Source organism: Heteronotia binoei, chromosome 19 (genome assembly GCF_032191835.1).
Source record: "Heteronotia binoei isolate CCM8104 ecotype False Entrance Well chromosome 19, APGP_CSIRO_Hbin_v1, whole genome shotgun sequence".
Lineage (NCBI taxonomy): Eukaryota > Metazoa > Chordata > Lepidosauria > Squamata > Gekkonidae > Heteronotia > Heteronotia binoei.
Window position 1 is genome coordinate 28,806,361 of NC_083241.1, and position 20,633 is coordinate 28,826,993.

At 43.4% G+C, this 20,633-nt stretch overlaps 1 protein-coding gene across 2 annotated transcripts in view; it reads right to left on the bottom strand.

The window, feature by feature from the left end:
* Positions 1-18,488, bottom strand: part of ATOSA (atos homolog A) — a 58,325-nt gene extending 39,837 nt beyond the window's left edge. The window contains exon 1 of one of the 2 annotated variants that reach the window (XM_060259731.1): positions 16,888-18,488. In XM_060259731.1, the coding sequence (XP_060115714.1) occupies positions 16,888-16,903 (16 nt within the window). In that variant the 5' untranslated portion in view covers positions 16,904-18,488. Of the gene's footprint in view, positions 1-3,032; positions 3,231-16,887 lie in introns of those variants that run through there. The other variant, XM_060259730.1, reaches the window with a different exon arrangement.
* Between the last annotated feature and the right edge of the window lie 2,145 nt (positions 18,489-20,633).

The following is a 20,633-nucleotide window of genomic DNA, read 5'->3' on the forward strand; positions in this document are numbered from 1 at the left end:
GGGGGCCGAGCATCTTCATGTCTCAGCCGCCTTCCCTTACATTTATGTCTGTTCCCACCATCATACCTTCTCCTCCCCAGGAGTACTGGGATCCCCAAGCCAGTCATCCGTCCACTTGTCTCCGCAGTCGCCTCAGACCAATATATAGGATGCCCTGCTACAATCCTGTATTCTAGTTTCTGCTTTCTTTTCTCCCTGCCCTTGCTAACTAAGAACACCCTCCCCAGTCAATCTATCAGCCTCTGCCAATTACCCTCCCCTAAATGGTTAATTCTAAAACCCCTCTTAATTTCAATATATTTAATTACCTAATAATAATCAATTTACCCCAAATGGCCAATTAAATTCTAAGCCCCAGCCACTCACTAATTTATACTCCCCAACTTAATTCGCCAATAACTCAAATTTCTCAATAGCTAATTAATTCAAATAACAATCCCAACCCAAGTTAATTCCTCTCCCCAATTAATCAACCACTAATACAATAGGTTCAATTAATTTAGCAGCCAATAATCACAAAACATAAATTAGAACCCATAGCTAGCAATAAAAGACAAAGAAAAGGGCAAGTTATGAATTAGGCTGCTTGGTCTTCAGTATGCATCATTTGAACTCTTAACCAATTTTGACCAAGGGGGGGGGGGGCAAGCATGAACAGGTATTCATGTTTTGTTATGAGGTATCCCTCAGCAGTATTTTTACTCACTAGGAGACAGAGCCTCCCCTTTCTATGTTAGCCAGTAAGACTTCCCAAGTTTCTCAGATAAGGAGAAAGACACACACACGTCACACACACGCACACATTATTTTATTTGTGTACACATACATTTGAAACAAGACAGCCCATATCAATATTACTTACAAAGACATTGTTGCTATAATCAAGAGACCTGAATGCACTGTGACATACACATGGAGTTCACATTCAAATGTGTCTCTCCAATCGCTTACATGGAAGAGGTAGCTCTGTGCACTTAAAGGAATAAATGTACACAGTTGCACCTTCCACCAAAGGGAACAGAGGTGCCGCTGCAAGCATGGACACACCACGTGTCTGCTGTGAGCTCCAGGAAGAACTTTTAGGAGGGCCATGGCTGCAGAGAGAAGGACTACAGACTCCCAATTTCTCATAATCTTCTATGCAGCAGGAAACTATCAGCAATTTCTTGATGAGCATGTCGAGCATTCCATTTCCAGAGACCAAACTGAAAAATACTGTATGTAGAGCTGTAACGAGAGCTTTAGGCTGCTTATCCAGAGTGCTGGATAACTTGAAAAGATGTACCTAAGCAATGTATTTCTTCAATCACTTATGCTATCCTTCACTACAACAATATGCTTATAAAACACAACATTTTACTAGGACTGTGAAAAAGCATACAAAACGAGTATGTTCTTCTCCACTCATTTTTTAAAAAGTCTGCATTTGTGTTTGTGTGCTTGAGTGTGTTTGTGCCCTCATGCCTGAAGTCATGGCTACCTCTGATGACTCCTGCTGAGGCATGGAGGACATTCAGAGAAAAGGCATGATAGCCTGCCTCTACCTCCCATCTCTGGTATTCTCTGGAGGTCTCCTGTCCAAATACTTGCCACGGTCAGCCCTGTGTAGCTTCTGAGATCTGACGAGATGGGACTTGCCTGGGCTATCCAGGTCAGGGTGTCCTTCTGCACTCTTGGGACATGGCAACATGGGACAGAAAATCTAGAAGTTCACAGCTACTGAGAGATGCACATCAACTGAGTTAATGTCTCCTATTAGAACCTTGTATTTCTTCAAAACTTCATCTCACAAGAGCCCTCTTCAGATGCTCATCCACAAGTGCAATATACATGGAGGGGAACAAGACTACACCTGCTGGCTCCACCCCAATGTATACATGTTCAGCCGCCCTGAACCTGCTTCGGCGGGGAAGGCGGGACATAAATTAAATATTATTATTAAATGTCTGCAAGGAGACCTTAAGTATGTGGGCTCCTCCATATGATCAGGAACACTGCAAGAAGTAGGGTCCCAATCAGGCAGAAGAGCCAGTACACATATGCAGAGCCAGAAGGCACAATCCCTCTCCCTATCCCCCACTCTTTACAAGTAAACACCACATAGACGGAGACCTGAAAAGGGCTGATGTTGTCAAGTGGAAGGACAATGGTGTGTCCACTTCCAACTTTAAATTAGTTTTCAGGTAGCCAAACAGCTGGTTGCTATTTGCATAACCTTTCTTTGCCCTTAGCTTAAGCATAAATAAATGACAAAAGACAGATAATGCTGTGATGATCTTTGCTATTATAACGAATGAAAGTACTGTAATAATTTCCTTGTGTTTTGAAAGAACTTTGACCTATGTAACGGAGGAAAAAAGAACACAAAAGAAGCACTGTCAGCCAAGTCTTTTGTTTTTACAGTAAACAACAAAAGCAAACAATATATATGGCTATAAGAAAGCTTTTCTATGGTAACATTAAAGTGGATATTGTGCATACATCACTGCTGTGTCACAGTGGGGGTAGAGACCAACAGATTTTGACACAAATTATTCTGAAAAACATTTATTTCCCTAGTTTTACCACTAGAATAACTATAGGAAAGAAAACATGGAACTATGTAGAATTTAAACTTAGTATGTAACAGCGTTATGTTAAACTGTTCATGGTTCAAGTTATAACTACGGAATTATTAACACAGTTACTCAATAACCAAAACATTAACTTCAGCACCTTCCACTGACCATTTTTCATTATTAAAAAAAGAGTATTTTTGAGAGACAGCAGCTCACTTTTTTCTTGCCTATTATTCCTCCTCCCCCTCTGTCCAGAATCAACAATTCAGAATTGTTTCTAACATCATTTTGTCATTGCAAGTCGCAAAACAGTTAAATGGAAATTATCTTTGTTTACTAGTGACATGCAGACAAGAAGAAACGGTAGCCCGTACGAGCTTAACGCCAGTTCTACCAAAGGAAACATTCAGGTTCATAAACAACTTAAAAGGTATTTCAGTATCTTAGAATTACTAAATTCTTTCAGTTACACACCTTCTATATGCAGCCCTTTGTTTCCGCTGTAAACCATACTGGGATTGTTGCGGAAAAAGTTGTTTACTGGCAGCAACTGGACTGACTACACAGCCAGTGTTTCAGGGATCCAGATGTCTGCAGTGGCTAGAAGAAAAATGTTCGGCTTTGGGTGCATACTCAGCCTCTCCGTGCAAGACATTTTTCTCCCCCACAAAGAAGGCAGAGTAAGAGTGCACATAGCAACAGAACTCACAGCTGATTGGATGGAAGGCGTGCTTAAGCCCTTCACCGCTCACAAGGTCTACTACAGTTTCCTGTCTGTTTGGCAGTAGTATCATGTTTTCCTTTCTCCTCTTGTGAACCCAGCTGTGTTTGGGCAATTTGAGAGGAAAGAACAGCAGAACAACAAGTAGCCAGAGCCACTAAATATGGCACCAAGAGTTGCTATTAATACCGTTCAAATAATAAAAGATATACAAATCCCCATTACTTTTAACACACACACAAATACCAAAAGCAGCATTCAGAAATCAAGACAGAAATCAAGATGGATTTGATTTGTACAATATGGCAAAAAGATGAGAAACATCAGTTATTTCTGATTTCCTAGGAAGTGTGTCTACATTTAACATTTATTTATGCTTAATGAGCTGCACATTCTAGACAGGTCGACGGAGAAACAATACAGGAGAAAATGGATCCAGGTGGGTAGCCATGTTGGTCTGAAGCAACAGAATAACGTAAGAGTTCCAGTAGCACTTTTAAGACCAACGAAGTTTTATTCAAGGTATAAGCTTTTGTGTTACACACAAAAAAACGGCAAAAAAGGAGAAAATCACATAAATGTACTTATGCAACTGAGTGGGTTCAGAAAGCTGCCCAGTTTTTCTTAAACAGAATATTCAGCATGTACCATATATGCTCATATAAACAGGCAAAACAGACTGGATCAGGACAGAGGTTGATCAAGTAGGAGATGGTTAAAGTTCAAAAGAGAGCAGACCTTTTTAAAAAAATTAATGCTAAAAAATGTGTTTCTTACCCCGCCCCCTGGTCAGTTTCTGAAGCGTTCTAGTCCTCAACACCCAAATTCATTCCCAGCCCTTGGATTTTATGTGCCATAACTGGGTCTCCATCTCACCCCACTTACTCTGAACCTCACAATGAGTGCTTATATTGATACATTAGCACAGCTTACTTCTCCATTCCTAAATAGACAGGGAAACATAAGACCATATTAATTTTGTACAGCTGTTATAGGTATCCTTGCCTTGTAGGAAGGAGGTAAGGTCCTTCACTGCAAATAGTCATAAGACACACACCCAGGGTCAGAAATATATTTTAATTCTTACTTCCAGTGAAACCAAAACTTCCAAAAGTCTTTTTCCAAGTACATACTTTGAGACCTGAACTCTTTCAGTGTTGGGGTCAACAGATGCAGAGAAAACAATGCAATAGTGATTTCAGGTTAACACAAGAAGCTAAGTAATGCCCTACTGATCAGATCAGTGGTCCACCTAGTCCAGCATCCTGTTTCACACAAACCTCAACATCAGTTGCCTTGGAAGCCTGAACACGCAGAGGCCTTCCCATAATATTGTTTCCTGCCTCACATCTACTGCTTCTGAATGTGGAGGTCCCCTTTTGTCATTAGGGCTTGCTGTTCTTGTTGTTCAGTCGCACAGTCAAGTCTGACTCTTCGTGACCTCATGGACCACATCACACCAAGCCCTTCTATCTTCCACCGTCCTCCTAAGTTCGCTAGTAGCTACCAAAGAATCTGTCCTCCAGTCCCGCTTTAAAAACAGAAAGAATAATGGTTTCTTTAGCTTTAAAACTAAAATTAACATCTATTGCCAACCCTACCAGCAGAATCCAGTGGACTAGACCAACCTTCTGGAAACCCTCCTCACAGAGCTAAGCCTTTGAAGGGATCAATTAATGCAAAGGGACAGAGGAGATGCCCTAGTTGGCATCAACAGGTAAGTCAGAATCAGCTGCCACCTCACAGTTGGAAGCAGCAGGGATGACTGACTACAGAGGTTTGGAGGAAGAAGGAACCTAAGTTAAAGGAGTGAGACTTTGCATAGTACACAAGGAAGTTGTCCTCAGGGTGGCTTGGCATAAGAGAGGCCAGGCAGTTATATACAAGGGAACAGGCCACCTTTCTCACTGCACAGGACCAGCTGCTGCTAACATCCGATGTGAAAGGTGCAACCCAGAGAAGGGACTTGGAGCAGCCAATGAGGCCACAGCTGGGTAGGGGCCAAAGACATGTCAAAATCCACCTACCCACTTCCTTGTTGACCTCAACCAGCACTGAATTAGCCAGAAGGTAAAGTGGCCCAGTACTTTTGCTATTAAGCCAGCCCCGTGGCACAGAGTGGTAAGCTGCAGTACTGCAGTCCAAGCTCTGCTCATGACCTGAATTCAATCCCGGTGGAAGCTGGGTTCAGGTAGCTTGCTCAGGGTTGACTCAGCCTTCCATCCTTCCAAGGTCAGTAAAATGAGTACCCAGCATGCTGGGGGTAAAGTGTAAATGACTGGGGAAGGCAATAGCAAACCACCCCGCAAAAAGTCTGCCATGAAAACGTGAAAGCAACATCACCCCAGAGTCGGAAACTGGTGCTTGCACGGAGGATTACCTTTAGCATTTATATGTGCACACCCTGCAAACAGGTCTGTATTATCTACCCAGCTGTTACAAGCACTCTAGTGCATCTGTATTCCACAAGTAATCTGATATTCAATAACGTAATTTTAAAATAATGTACACTTCCTACAATCCACCTGCCTTTTACTCCATTTGCTGTCTGTGCTTCCACCATTAAAAAATACACAGAGCATTTCAAGTGCATTTCACGTTTAGAAACAACACTCTAAAAGGATCAGCCACTCTCACCATACAGTAGATGTGAAGGGGGGGGGGGGAGAGAATGACTGAGGCAATCTAGGAGCGGCTCAGTTAAGGCCACCTAAATGACAATCTTCAAACAATTCCAGGTTACAAGAAAAGGCGTTTTAATATTTTTTTTTTGCTAATGTTTTATACAATGAAATGCTACCACTATCTAGATCAGGGGTGTGAAACATATGGCCCAGGGGCAAAATCAGGCCCCCAAGCAACTGGGTGTTGTCACCTTCCTTTTCCCTCCCTCTTGCTCCCTTCTGTATCAAAGCTTGCTCTGCCAGGCTTGCTCAATCGCACAAGAGCTACAGAGCAAAACCTCTATTTTCTCCATTGGCTGAGGCTCCTCCCTTGGGCAAGAAGGGGGTGGCAGAGCTTGCTTTGCCAGGCTCTCTCAATTGCACAGCAGAAGTACTGAGCCAAACCTCTTTCTTCTATTGGCTGAGGCTCCTCCCCATCCTGGTCCCCTGAGGAAGGAAGGAAAGATCCAGAGCTTCCTTTGCCCAGTTCCCTGGATCTCATGGGAGAAATACAAAGAAAGCATCTTTAAGATCAACAAGTGCTAATGTTTTACGCATGTTTTAATTTTTTAAAAAAAAATCTTTGTGTTGATCTGTGTCCTTTACAAAGTTTATATCTCTGCTACCCAGTCTTAAATAGGAACACACACAGCCCAGCCCAACATGGCCCAACCTGACAAGGTCTCATTTACGTCAGATCTAGCTCTCATAACAAATGAGTTTGACACCCTGATCTAGATACAATATGTAAAGTTTGCTATGTAGTAGTTCTGTACTGCAACAGGGTCTTTCAAAGACTCCCCCACACACACTCTATGTAATTCTGGTAACTGGGAAAGGAGTGCTTGCATCTATACCTGCAGCATTTGCTTTGCTTTTTCACAGATCCAGAGGATCTATGCATCTGATGAAGAGAGATGTGTTTCTCGAAAGCTTATGCTACAATAACATTTGTTAGTCTTAAAGGTGCTACTGGGCTGTACTATTTTGCTTTTTCAGAGTATGCAGGGGCTACCATTAGTCTTCCTCAAGACCTGCCCCAGCTCACTACTACTGCAGCTATGCAACTTCCTTCTACTTCTTGCAGGGACACCTGGTTTAGTCCCTTCCTCCAAAGTAATTAGAGGCTGGCCTGCTAAGGCCTTGTGTAGATTCTTCCTTCTCCTGCTATTTAGTGTGATTCTCCATATTCTTCTTCTATCAGAGGCAGCTTTCTCAGCATCTAAATTCACTTGGGCTTTGTTTCTCTCTTTCCCAAAGGCCATGGAAAGCACACCAATGATTTTTTTAAGTTATGAAACTTTTATTCAAACTTATACATTATATATACATGGAAGCACACCAATGATGATGCACACAGCAATGAAAAAAAATCAGAAAGGTAGCATGAAATTGATAACATCTTTCCACACTTCCTTAGTTTTAGCCAGGTGAGAGGGTGGTGAGGGAAATACTGTATTGACTCCATCACCCTGAATAAGGTGATCCCCACCCAAAACATGTTATACTCAAAAGGATTTTTATCATTGGATGTACCGTAACTGTAACTTGTATGCAAATTTAAGACACACACCTTTTTTGATGGCATTATCTGGAAAAAAACTGTTTTGCATTTGAGTAAATACAGGAGAGTAAGGCGGAGGATATAGGCAGGCAGGCACAGTTGCACTCTACATGAGATAATCACACAGGGTCAGCTGAGCTCACACTTCAAAAGGAACTATGTTGCAATTGCAATCTAAACAGATGGGGGGGGACAACAAGACAATAACAGAAGAAGCACAAAAAGGCAACTGTCTGGAAAATCATCTGCTATTTCTCAGCAATGAGAGTGAACAAATGACATCAAAATCTGAGAAGAGCGGCATGAGCAATTCTTCTGTTCCTACTCTCTTCATCTTTTAATCTTTTCTTTTTCAGGAATGACAAACTTGCCCTTGTTCAGTCATGCCTCTTTCCCTATCAGCAAAGCTGGTCTGATCAAGCAAATTACTAACCAATCTTAATAAAGACATTTTATGTTCTAGGGCCCACTCATTAGTCACTCTGATTGGCTAATCACTTCCTAGGTGACGTTATACATCATCATCATATTCTTTTTAGCATGCCTCTCTCCATAAGGTTCCTGAACAACTCATCTATTTTGAGGCTACCTGTGCATGACCCATTAGCTTCCTCCCTACTTCACTTGGCACCTCTCTTTGCCCGTGTGTTCTTCATCCAGTTCTCCAGTTACTAGTGTCCTTTGCTCTTACTCCATGGAGATGCCCCTCCTACTCATCAAGTACCCTTGAAACTCTCATCTGGAATAAATACATTTATTCACAGAGCTCTATAGACCATATACAATTGATGTTTTTAATAAAAATTATGCATGGACTGGAGAAAAGTAGACAGAAAGAGCTTTTTCTCCCTCTCGGAACTCAGGGGACTCAACGGAGTTGATGGGCAATGGTTTGAAGACAGACAAAAATAAACACATCTCTACTCAAGTAGATACAATGATGGCCACAGGCAAAGATGGCTTTTCGAAAGGTGTTTGGACAAACTTCATGGAGGAGAGGCCAATCTATGGTTACTAACCATGATGACTAAAGCAAAACTCTGCAGAGGCAGTAAATCTCTGAAAATCAGTGTTAGAAGGTATCAGAGTAAGTCTCTCTCTCCTGTTTGTTGGCCCTACAAGCCAACTGGTTGGCCAGTGTCAAGCAAGATGCTGTATTACAAAACACATTGGTCTAATCCAGTTAGACTTTAATCCAGTAGCAATTTAGATGTTTGGGGTATAAACTTCATCAGCACTGAATCTGGAAAGTTTATACCCTGAAAATCTTGCTATTCTCTAAGGTGCTACTGGACTCAAATCAAGCTGTTACTGCAGACCAACATGGCTACCCTCTCAAACTGGTCTAATCCAGCAGAGCTCTATTTCTGTTCTTGTGTCTCTTTAGAATACGTTCTTTATCATCCTTCCATTCTACATTTTGTGCAGATGGTCTGAAGAACTAAACCACATACTTAAAAGTGTGTTTGCAATAAAAGCATGTAGTCATGAGATTATATATAGTACATAAGGGCAATTCCATGTAAACACCACCTAAACAAGGAATTGCATCTCCTATGCACTCAATTCAGTTTGTTTTGTAACCCACAAATCAATAGTCCAACCCTAAAGCTTGCTGTGAACGCAAACAAATGCTTGAGTATATTACCTATTCCGAATATTTTATCTGCCGCCTCTCTAGAGACCTGCCCAAGGCAACTCACAAATAAAACTATACAACAAAACCAAACAAGCAACTAAAAAAGCAATCAAGGGCATAAAAACAGCTAATATATTGAGAAACCTAACATTATATTCATAAAACACACCCTCAGGCTAGAAGCAGACCATAAAAACATCTGAAGATGGAACCCCTTCATTAAAAGTTTGGGTAAAATGAGATGTTTTGACATGGGGCCTAAAGGAAACAAGGGAGGTGGCCAGGCAAACCTCAAGCGGGAGGGCATTCCAAAGGAGAGCTGACACCACCACAAAAGCCCCATTCTCTGGTCACCACCCTACTGCAGGTAAGGCTTCAGAAAGCAGGGATCTTAACTTGCCAGAATGATTTTACAAACTTTGCCAATCAATATGGTTGCCCAAATGCTTGTGATTGGGATGTAAAATGATTCACAGTTTCTTTTAATCAAAATATTCACAATACAGTTGAACAAACCAACGTGCTACTTAGGAACCACCCCAAGATGTGCCTCTGTGCTCTGCCAGCTGTCCTATATTAGAATATACTAAGCAACTGCTATACTAATACAGTTGTGGCTGTCATTATGGCAGAGACCACTTCTATTTTATCCTTCGTTATGTGATACAACAAATTCATTTAAGACGACCCCACTGCCATGTTGATTACATCTCACCATTGGCAAAGAAGTTTGAAAGAATTCTTCTAGCTTTAAGGTAGTAGAACTGGGAATTGGGGCAGCAGAGGCAGATACTCTAACCTTCTTTGGAAAAAAGGCTTGTTAACATTAAGCGCATTAAATATGACGGAACTCAAACTGACAGTTATTTTTAAGGCCTACTGCTTGTTTGGTAAGTTTCAGGAATCAAAATGCATAAGACCAGCTTGAAAGACAGACAGACAGAGAAAGAAGAGAGTTTGAAGCTCTCAGTGTCCTTTATTTTGGATGAAAACTTGAACCCAACACTATTTGTTTCATGCTCTACTTCAAGCAGCTGAATAATTAGAAACTATTGAATAAAATAAGTTTACTGTGGCTGACTGGCATGAACCTCAGAATAGCATGGTGCTCTATTAACATACCAGCCAGTACTAGGAAAACTACAGGATAAGAACTGGGATAACTAGATAATAACTAGGATAACAACTGACCTACTGAAATAGCAACTGGAAGGGACATAAGAGAAGCCAGGCTGGATCAGGCCAATGGCCCATCCAGTCTAACACTCTGTGTCACACAATGGCCAACCCCCCCCCCCCCGCAAAAAAAAAACAGGTGCCATCAGGAGGTCCATCAGTGGGGCCAGGACACTAGAAGCCCTCCCACTGTTGCCCCCCCCAGCACCAAGAATACAGAGTGTCACTGCCCCAGACAGAGTTCCATCAATACACTGTGGCTAATAGCCACTGATTGATCTCTGCTCCATCTGTTTATCCAATCCCCTCTTGAAGCTGTCTATGCTTAAAACTGCCACCACCTCCTGAGGCAGTGAATTCCTTTGGGTGAAGTAGTACTTCCTTTTATCCATTCTTACCTGACTATTCAGCAATTTCATTAAGTGTCCACGAGTTCTTGTATTGTGAGAAAGGGAGAAAACTTACTGCGAGCGAAACTGGGGTGTTGGGGCTGGTCTTGCCAAACAAAAGTTATAGCACTCCATAGCCAGTGACATGAGCTGTCATTACAGCAGTAATCTGGGGGAATCTTCCTGCTTGAGTATAGGGGGCAGACAGGCCATGTAACTTATCAGGAAAGTACCCAATAGGCTGCTGGTGGCCAGGAATAAGCAGAGATAAACTCCACCAGTACCACAAGTACCACAGAAGTCTGCTTCTGTCAAAAAGTGCCTACACCGATCATCCATTCAGTACACCGGTTACCCCCTCCTGTCCTACCAAGGAGGCACCTGATAACTCAAAACCAGTCACTATTGTGGCTACACGTTCTGGGATGAATGATCCCTACGATGCTGGCTTGCAAAAGTGCTGGGGCTGCTCAGCTTTGATCAGGCCCATTCATCCCCCAACTGTCCAACTGCTTGGGTGCATCTCACCCAGTAAGGCTTAAAGACTGATTGCTCCTGCTTTAATGGCAAGCTGAGGCTTGTTCTCAATATCTAAACCTCCCCCCCATTACAGTTTGTTCACTTCCCCCTTAAACCAGAATACTAAATCATGGTTTAACCCTGGTCTGGAGAAAAGGACAAGCCATAATTTGAGGTTCAAATAAAATTGCAAGCAATTCTGTACTATGAAACCAGAAATTATTCATTTCAGAAACGTATGCAAGACCAAGGATCCTGCAGCAAACCACGGTTTGTCATTATGTTTGAACCATGCCACAGGCTACTCTAGAAGAATAAGAGAGAGCCACCACTAAAGGAAGTTGTTTACCTCCAGCAACCCCCTTCCATAAGCAAGTAATCTGTGCAAGAAAAGGCTGTTTGTAGTCGCTCCTTTGTTGTCACTCCAACCATCATCCCCTGCTGCTTCAGAATCCCTACTTTCTCCAAGACTCAAGAACCTAAATGAATACTAGGAGGTGGGGAAGGTATGATCTAATCTAATTGTCAAGGTATTTTGCTTTAGGCAAGGGAATCTTGATTAGAAGGCAATCCATTGTGCTTTCCATCCCACCCCAGAACATAGAAAAATAACCACACTAGAGTGAAAAGACCATGACTAGTGATTCAGTTGTTGATAAGGCTAGTTCTCCACATGAAGTAACAACAAAGTCACAACTCAGACCCACTACTAGGTGGAGATGGAAAGTAATCTGTCCCAAACATTAAAATCCATGCTATAAATTTAAAAAATCCACTAGCATTTTAGCTCTACAGACCTGCAAAAAAATATGTTGCATCGGTTATATTAGTGTGCTCTTGGTGCCTCTAACAAGCACTCAAGGATGTCTTCATCCACATATAAACTCCTTGTGTTTTTGCCACAGCCATGATCCATTAATTTAGATTTCACATAATCTTTGATTAAGGTTCATAATAAGCAGGCAATCTTACTTGGCCGTGCAAGGGAAAGTTAGAACTGATTAATAAAAAAACCCAAAATCCTATCCCTATATACAACAAACAGCTCCTTTTTATCTCTTTATGTCAATAAGGTACTGACTGGACTCCTTTTTATGTCTGTACACAATATACTAGAATTGCAAAAGTAGCCACAGATTAAGGCTAGATTCCCACAGTACCATGGGTACCACCTGCCACTAAGATTTTCAATCTCATTCTTTCAAAAATACGGATATTAAGAAGTCACGGATGCACTTCCAACACACACCACAGCTCGCTCTCTCTCCTTTATATTTTTCAGCAACATGATCCCACAGCCAGAAAAACAGCCAGAACAGCTTTCTCACTACAACAGGAAGAAGCATCACTTCCAGTGTATTGTCTCCTCCCTGCATTTACCTGTGACATCTATAACCAGAAGCACAACTTAGGCATTTTCCGAACAGCTGCTCTGGCTAAACAGGAAGCAACATCACCTGCAGCTCACACGCTGCTTGTTGTAATTACTGATTACGAATACACAGTTTTATTATCTGTTAGCCGCAGAGATTTAGTCAGCTAGTCATTTACAAGAACACTCTCCAGTCAACCATTACAAAACTGTGAAGATAAAATTAGATGCAAGGCATCAGTGTAGTTAAACACCACAAATTTCAGGGCCTAACAATTAAGCCATTTATTCCCCACTTGCCCCCCCATACACACTTACCTTGCAACATTAAGAAAATTTTTTCCCAATCTTAAAAACACTAAAGGTGTCACAAGGGGGGGGGAAAGGCACTTCTACAGTATGCCAGTCAACTTTCCCCCCCAAAAAATCTGAAAAACTCAGCTGCCACTAGAAAGGAGCAACTCTTGTGGGGACTGGGAGAGACAAAGAGGATACTAAGGCAGCTACATCTCTCAAGTCACTCTTAATTGAAAGTTCTGCGCTATCATTCATGACCCTACTCCCACTTTTTGGTCCCTGACTGTGGACAGTAATGATGAGCCCTGCGGCACAGAGTAGTAAAGCTGCAGTACTGCAGTCCAAGCTCTCTGCTCACAACCTGAGTTTGATCCCGGCGGAAGCTCAAGGTTGACAGCCTTCCATCCTTCCAAGGATGGTAAAATGAGTACCCAGCTTGCTGGGGGGAAATTGTAGATTACTGGGGAAGGCAATGACAAACCACCCCATAAAAAAAAAATCTGCCATGAAAACGTCATGATGCGATGTCACCCCAGAATCAGAAACGACTGGCGCTTGCAGAGGGGACTACCTTTACCTTTTACTGTGGGACACTGGGAAGGGTAAGACATTTAAAGGCAGATGGGCAAGGTTGCAATTGCCCTAGGACTTGGGGTTTTCACCCTACTCATAGCAAATGAAATTGTTCCTATGTTTATAGACTGTGTTGTTAAATGTATGGTAACTGTCATAACTGGAAGGCTGATGGCTAGGCCTTGGTCTGGGGAACACAGTACAGGGTTACGGAGGGGCAGGCTCCCCACATGATATAAAGGGAGGCCCCCCTCAGGGACTCAAGGGTCATGTAGATAACAATCATTCTTAGGGAGAAAGAAAAACAGTCACCAGACTCAAAGCTAAGGTCTCTTGTCAAAGAAATCACTTTTAAGCCTGTTGATTTCAACAGAACTAGGCTCCTGTTTAGAATTTCTCCCGCTGAAAACATTGGCAATTAAAATGTTTTAACTTCTGCTGGATTGTGCCTTCACCTGATTGCAGTATATCAAGAACAAGGAATTATACCAGGGGCCAGTTTTTAAATTTTGAGATAGGGCAGCAGGCAACACCACAAAACAGCAGCCATCAGGGTAGCAGACAATCACAACTTTGGGGGGATTCCAAGCCAATTGTCCTTGCATGGTGGGGAGAGGAATTTCCAAATTGATGCTCACTGTCATCCTAAAGAACCAAGTTAGAGTCCAATAGCACCTTTAAGACCAACAGAGACCAACATGAAAGCTTACATTTTCAATAAAACTTTGTTGGTCTTAAAGGTGCTACTGCAGTCCTAAAGGCTGAGATATTCTGAAGTAATTCCTACTCCAATGAGGCGGGGAAAAACAAGCGGGTGCCAGGAAACATGGAATGAGCACCATGTCGGAGATCAGTGGAACACCACATTGGAGATCAGTTTCCGGCTTTCCCATTTTTAGACTTCAACCAAGAAACAACTGCAGTTCAGACCAACTCCATAATTCACCAGAGAATCTTTCAGACACATTTTTAGTTTACAGAGAAGTAAAAAAAGAAACATTTCCAGTTTTCAAAGTGGGGGGAAAGCCCTCCCAGAGGTAAAAAAAGCATCTGGCACATTCCATCCTATGCATATTTGTTTTCTTGCAACCTTTTAAAATCACAGCAGATGCTTTTTATTTCAGAGCCAAATTTTAGTCTCTTTGACCAAACTGTCTTTTCTGCAGAGAGCCCCATGAATCAGTTGTTAAACAAATGTGATGACATGCTGCGTTTTTAATTTGCACAAGGAAGTCATCCAATTCAACACCATGTTGACTTAAAGACATAAGCATACAATTCCATTCTGCAGGCAACTATTTTTCCTGTCCTAATCTCCAGTTGATATGATCACTTTACACCTAGGTGCAAATATAGTTATAAAGGAAAAGACAAAATGACTATTGGTTATTAAGGCCTGATGTATCAAATCAAGAGAAAAAATAAAGCAGATATAAAATGTCTTTTTTTGCAGTCTAATGCAGAATACTTTCCTTCCAATTGGTCCAGTACATCATGGATTGTACTACAGTTCAGTCAAGATCTCTGCTCATCCCATATCCTTTGCTATTAATTTGCAACTCATGGAAGCAGGTAACTGCACCCTTGACTGCTTGACTGTAGCTGCTATGCAGAAAACTGGCACAAGTAAACATCTGAATTTGGTCCTCCAAAAAAGCATCTTCAGGCTCATTGTAGCAATCAGGCCACACACTGTAACTCTTTGTAGATACCATAACAATACAGGAGCAGTTAAATTCTGTAACATTGTTCAGTAAAATTACAGCTTATTTCCCAAACCAAATAGCTGTTGACTTTTGATTGCTTAAAATTCACTTTCTGATAAACGATAAAAGCTATTACTGTCCATTTTACTAAAGTTAAGCCATGCAAGACTTTGGAATAATATAATACAAATCAAATCAATACCCCAGCTGGTTTCCACAACCGAGGATTCAGACACTGTCCTCCCTCCCTCTAAGGTACACTGACTAACTACTCTATAGCTCTCTCATTAGAAAAATGTTAACTGCCTTCTCAAAGAGTAAAGTGCTCTTGTTTATCAGAACCTTAGACAAACAGCTCCAAAGTTCTGGACTGTGAAAGGAGTTACAAAATATGGAGAGAAAAGGAAACAAAAGATTCAATATTTGCAAACCACATTCTTCTAGAGCATTGTGTGCAAGAGGGTCCTAAGCATATTTATTCAGAACTAAGTCCCACATAGGTCATTGGGCCTTATATTTCCAAATAACTGTACTTAGGATTCCAGCTTTTACATAAATAATCTGGGAAGAAATTCATACCATATGTGTTGTAAGGCTTACTCTCATGTAAACATGCAAAGGAATGCAGCCTCAATGATGTCCAAAAGCACTCTGGAAATAGCTGTCAAAATGCATAATGCACTTTTGTTTCAATTGCAACACTTTTGTGTCAATTGCAACACATCCCATCAGCTCTTCTTTTCCAAGTAATTCCAACATTGGTAAAATGCATATTCTCTTGCACAATCAAATAATACCACATACTTGAGATACTACATAATGTAAAGTATTTTGAATACAAAAAATAGACTAAAAATAGCTACCCAACAGGCAAGTGTCTGAAAAAGCCATCCCCTTTTTGATGCATCATAATGTTTTTGTAGAGAATTTATTACATACCAGAAGTGATTCATGGACCAGGACTGTATATTTGTTTCAGGTTATGGAATTACACATGCATAAACAAAAGCAGGGGCCCGGGAGATTGCTCACTGCTGCGATTTGTGGGGTATTACAAAAAAACTGTTCTCCAAAGTGGTTACTACAGTGAAATACAGCAATGTATAGCAGTGAAGGATAAGTATTATTTAAAGCCAGATGTCACGACACACAAAACTCCTCTAGTGGCAAAAACAACCTTCACAATAACTACACAAGGTCAGAATACCACTTGACCCATTTATTTTATCTCCTAGCCAAAACACGTACAGACAGAGCAGGTAAAGAGATACAGGACTTCATCAGAAATACACATGGGAAACAGTATGAGTTTTAGCTGTTTTTCAGGAGTTGTTTTTCTAACTTCCATGTACAGGGAGACTGCATTGCCAATATCAAGCTGACTGTAACCGGCAACTGATTTTTTTTTTATTATGTTGCAACTGAATGATAATAGGGCAACACTGTTTGGCATTTAAACTACTACACCATCTTCCAGGGCAAAGGGTGTTTTCCACAATGAGTTTCTAACTCTTGACTTGATTAAGTAAATGCAACAATTTACATAACAGCTTTTAAAAGAAAGTTTCAAACAAGAGTCTGTTGATCAGGTCCAGGTTTACAAGAAAAAAAATGAGATTGAATAGAAAAGGTTTAACCTGCCCCACCAATCCATTATCAATTATCCAGTATTGATCATTATACATGGAAATACTTATAAAATTCATTTACCTCGCTCAGGCTTCATTTTCAGTCCGGTGGTGTTGCTTATGTCAGTGAAGAAGCCTGAATGGAGTGTCCTTTCCCCCCCACCTACGGTGTCGTCTCACACGGATGCTGCCTCCAACTAGATTTGCTCTCTTTCGTAGAAATCATTAAAAAAAAAAAACTCGAAATCCAGTCCTTATTCCTTAACAGCTTACAAAAATACGTCTCACCTAGGCCTCCTCTTGGCATTCATTGCAATTGCAGGCAGTAGTCTGCTGGGGAGGGGGGGGGGGGTGATAAAGACAGCCCGTCTCTCTCTCTCTCTGGAACTTGTCCTTCCTTGACACAGCCTCTGAACAGGTCTATTTATAACCTGCCGGGGCAAAAGCTCAGAAAACAAAAGCTGAACCCCCGCCCCCCATCAGAATCCAAAAATCAGAGCTCAAGGCAACGTCAACCCAAGCAGGACTCCATTGCTTTCTGCTTGCTTGGTTTTGTTTTTTTTTTTTTTAATGTACCTGTTCGAGAGTCGGCCAGGAGGGGCAGAGCTTAACCCTCTTTTCCCCTCCTCCTCCTCCTCCCAAACCCGTCTAGCCTAAATAAAAACCGTCTAGCGACAGACGCTGACGGCTCATTGTCAGTCTCAAGAGGTACGCAGCTCTCGGAGGGGCTACCAAGGCGAGACCCCCCTCGCTTTTGCGCCTCGAGGGGTTAAAAAGGCTCCCCGCGAGCATAATCCGAGCCCGACCCGCAGGAACGTCTGAACCGTCCTCCACGCGTCAACCCTCACCTGACACAACCCGAGCGGGGAAAGGGAGGGAAACAATAAGGGGGAATGGAGGGGGGGGGGAGAGAAGGGCCCAACTTTCACCGCCTCATCTTCCTCTTCGCGAAAGAAAAACAACAAAGCGAGCCCCAAAAAAGCAACCGCCAACGGCTGGCGCCTCTCTCTTGCTCAGACAGACGAAGACGACGACCTAACTGGGGGGTTTCTGGCCCGCCCCGCCTTCCCCTCAGCCCCCTTCGCGCCTCACCGCCCCGACGCCCCTCCGGCCCGTCGCGCCCTCATCGCCTCTCCCTGAGGAGAAAAAGCGGCGCTCAAAATGTCGCCCCTCGCGGAGAGAGAGAAAGAGAGACGGGCCAGGCAGAGGCCGACCTGCCCGCCCGCCCTTCCTCTCCCCCTGTCCCCCAGGCCTCAGCCTCAGTCTAAACACAAAGCCGCCGCCGCCGCCTCTTCCTCCTCCCCTGCCTGCTGCTGCTGCCGCCGCTTGGGCTGCTCTGGCTGTTGCTGCTGCTGCGGCGGCCGCAGAGTGTTTTCCATGACTCCGCCGTGCCCTCCTCTCCCCTCCTCTTCCTCCGCGGCGGCTGCTGACTAACTCTCCTCCTGGGCACCCTCCAGCAGCCCAAACGGGTCACACACGCGCCAGCCCCAGACGGGGTGGCAGCGGGGGAGGAGGAGGGGACTCGGGCCACGGGCGGCGGCTGAGCCTGACTCGTGCAGGCCAAAATAAAACAGGGAGGAGAAGAGGCAGGCGGGCGGGGGCAGCACGCAGGCAAAGGAGCTCTGCCCCGCCTCCCTTGCAGTAGCCGCAGCCGGCAGCGTTGGTAGGGCCCTCCCCGGGAGACTGCTCGTCACCCCCCTCCCTCCTTCCCGGCTCCATTTGCTCTGTCGGGGGGGGGGGGGAATACAAAACAACAAACACGCGCGCGGTGGCTCGCCCGCCGGGATCACGTGGTCGAGCGGCAGCCAATCGCCTTTGGCAGCCGCGGCCTTGCCCCCGCGGCGGGGCGGAGCTCGGTTGGGATGGCAACCGAAGGCCGGCTCCAAACTTGGGTCTGGGAAGCCCGAGAGTAGTCGGGCAAGGCTGGGTTTTCCTTCTTTGCGAACCGCGCAGACGGGCAGAGCCCAGCGTGCCTCGGCTGAAGCTAAAAAGCAGAGCAAAGTTGGAGTCCGGTGGCGCCTTTAAAGCCAACAAAAGTTTAATTCTGAGTATAAACTTTTCGCAGGACAGCTTATACCCAGAATTAAACTTTTATTGGCCTTAAAGGTGCTACTGGACCCAGGCTTTGTTCTGTTGCTTCGGACCAGCACAACTATCAACCTGAATCGAAAAAAAACCCTCTTTGCAGACCGCACAGATCTCTTCCTCAAGGCCCAAAAACAACAACAAACAGATAAGTAGGGAGCAAAATTGCCACAGCATGTGGATTTACATTCATATTGGCAAAAAGTACACGTAATGGCTGCAACCAGGGTTGCCGTCCTCCAGGCTGTGATTGGAGATCTCCCAGAATTACAACTGATCACTAGACTACAGAGATCAGTTCCCTTGGAGAAAATGGCTGTTTTGGAGGGTGGATTCTGTAGCATTATAGCCCGGTAAGGTCTTTCCCCCTCCCCAAACTCCATCCTTCCCAGGCTTGACCCTGCAGAATCTTCAGCAATTTCACAATCCAGGGCTCGTAACCCTAGGTGTAGCATAATAGAAATAAAACTCACCCAGGTGCTGCTATGACTGGGGCCATAGGCAGAGCTCACCTCCTTCTTCAGTGACAGGTTATTGCTCCAAAAGTAACCAAAAGCTTCTGCAGGAATAAGACACAGACACACATTGCAGCTGACTTCAGTGGTGGGGAATCCAAAAATCGGAGAATTGGCATTTTCCTATCTTCCATCAAAAAGAGGCCTGAAGTTTAAATCCACCCCCCATTCGAAGCCCCGGCACATAAATTGGCTTTACAGAGCCTCCTAAGAACTCTGCATCCCCCTCACCTTCCCGAGGAGTCTGTTCCAAAAGGAGTGGGCTCTAGCAGCTGCCTTTGGACTTTTCTAATTGGAGCTGCTTCTCATGTTTCGCCCTGCACTTTCCTAGATTAGACCTGATTTTATGTATTGTTAACCCTACTTTACTTATCAGCAGTTGGGAGTGGTCCTCATCTACTCCGAGGAGACTGATTGCTTCTTTTTCCATTTAATCTTGTTTTAAACCAGCCTTTCTTTGTCGCATCGCCCCCACCCTTTCTGTTGTTTGCATTTTTTTTTAGTCGAAATGCATCTGGATGAACCCTCCCTCCATGAAGTAAGCTCTGACTCACAAACACTTATGCTGGAATAAATGCTAATCTTTCAAGATGCCACTGGGCTACTGTTTTATTTTGCTGGATGAAAGCAGATCCCAGAAATTTTCCTCAAGAAAAAAAAAAAAGGACTGTCCACTGAAAAGGGGGATACCTCTGGCCATGTTCCTTTCACCAAGTGCATGATGCCCACAGCCCACCCATCCTCTGCTTTATTTTTTAAATTTAAATTTAAATTTTATTTATAAATTTATGATTTAATATTTTATTTATACATTTAAAACTTTGCAACAACACAAATAAACCATATTAAAGCTAAACAATATTGCAATTACAGAATTATCAAATTAGGTTGAAAACCAGAATCCACATCATCAGCAACAAGTCATCAAACCACCTATAGGCTGATAGTATTCAGCTTAATTTAAATACCTAGGTAGTAAAGTGCTGGGGGAAGCGATGACTTCAAGGGACACCCGCTGGATTATTAAAAGCCTGGCAGAAGAGCTCTGTTTTACAGGCTCTGCGAAACTTAGATAAGTCCCGCAGGGCCCGGATCTCCAGCAGGAGCTCATTCCACCAGGTAGGGGCCAGGACCGAAAAGGCCTTGGCCCTCGTTGAAGCCAGTCGGGCGTCCTTAGGCCCAGGGATCACGAGAAGATGATGTGCAGCTGACCTCAGAGCCCAGGGGG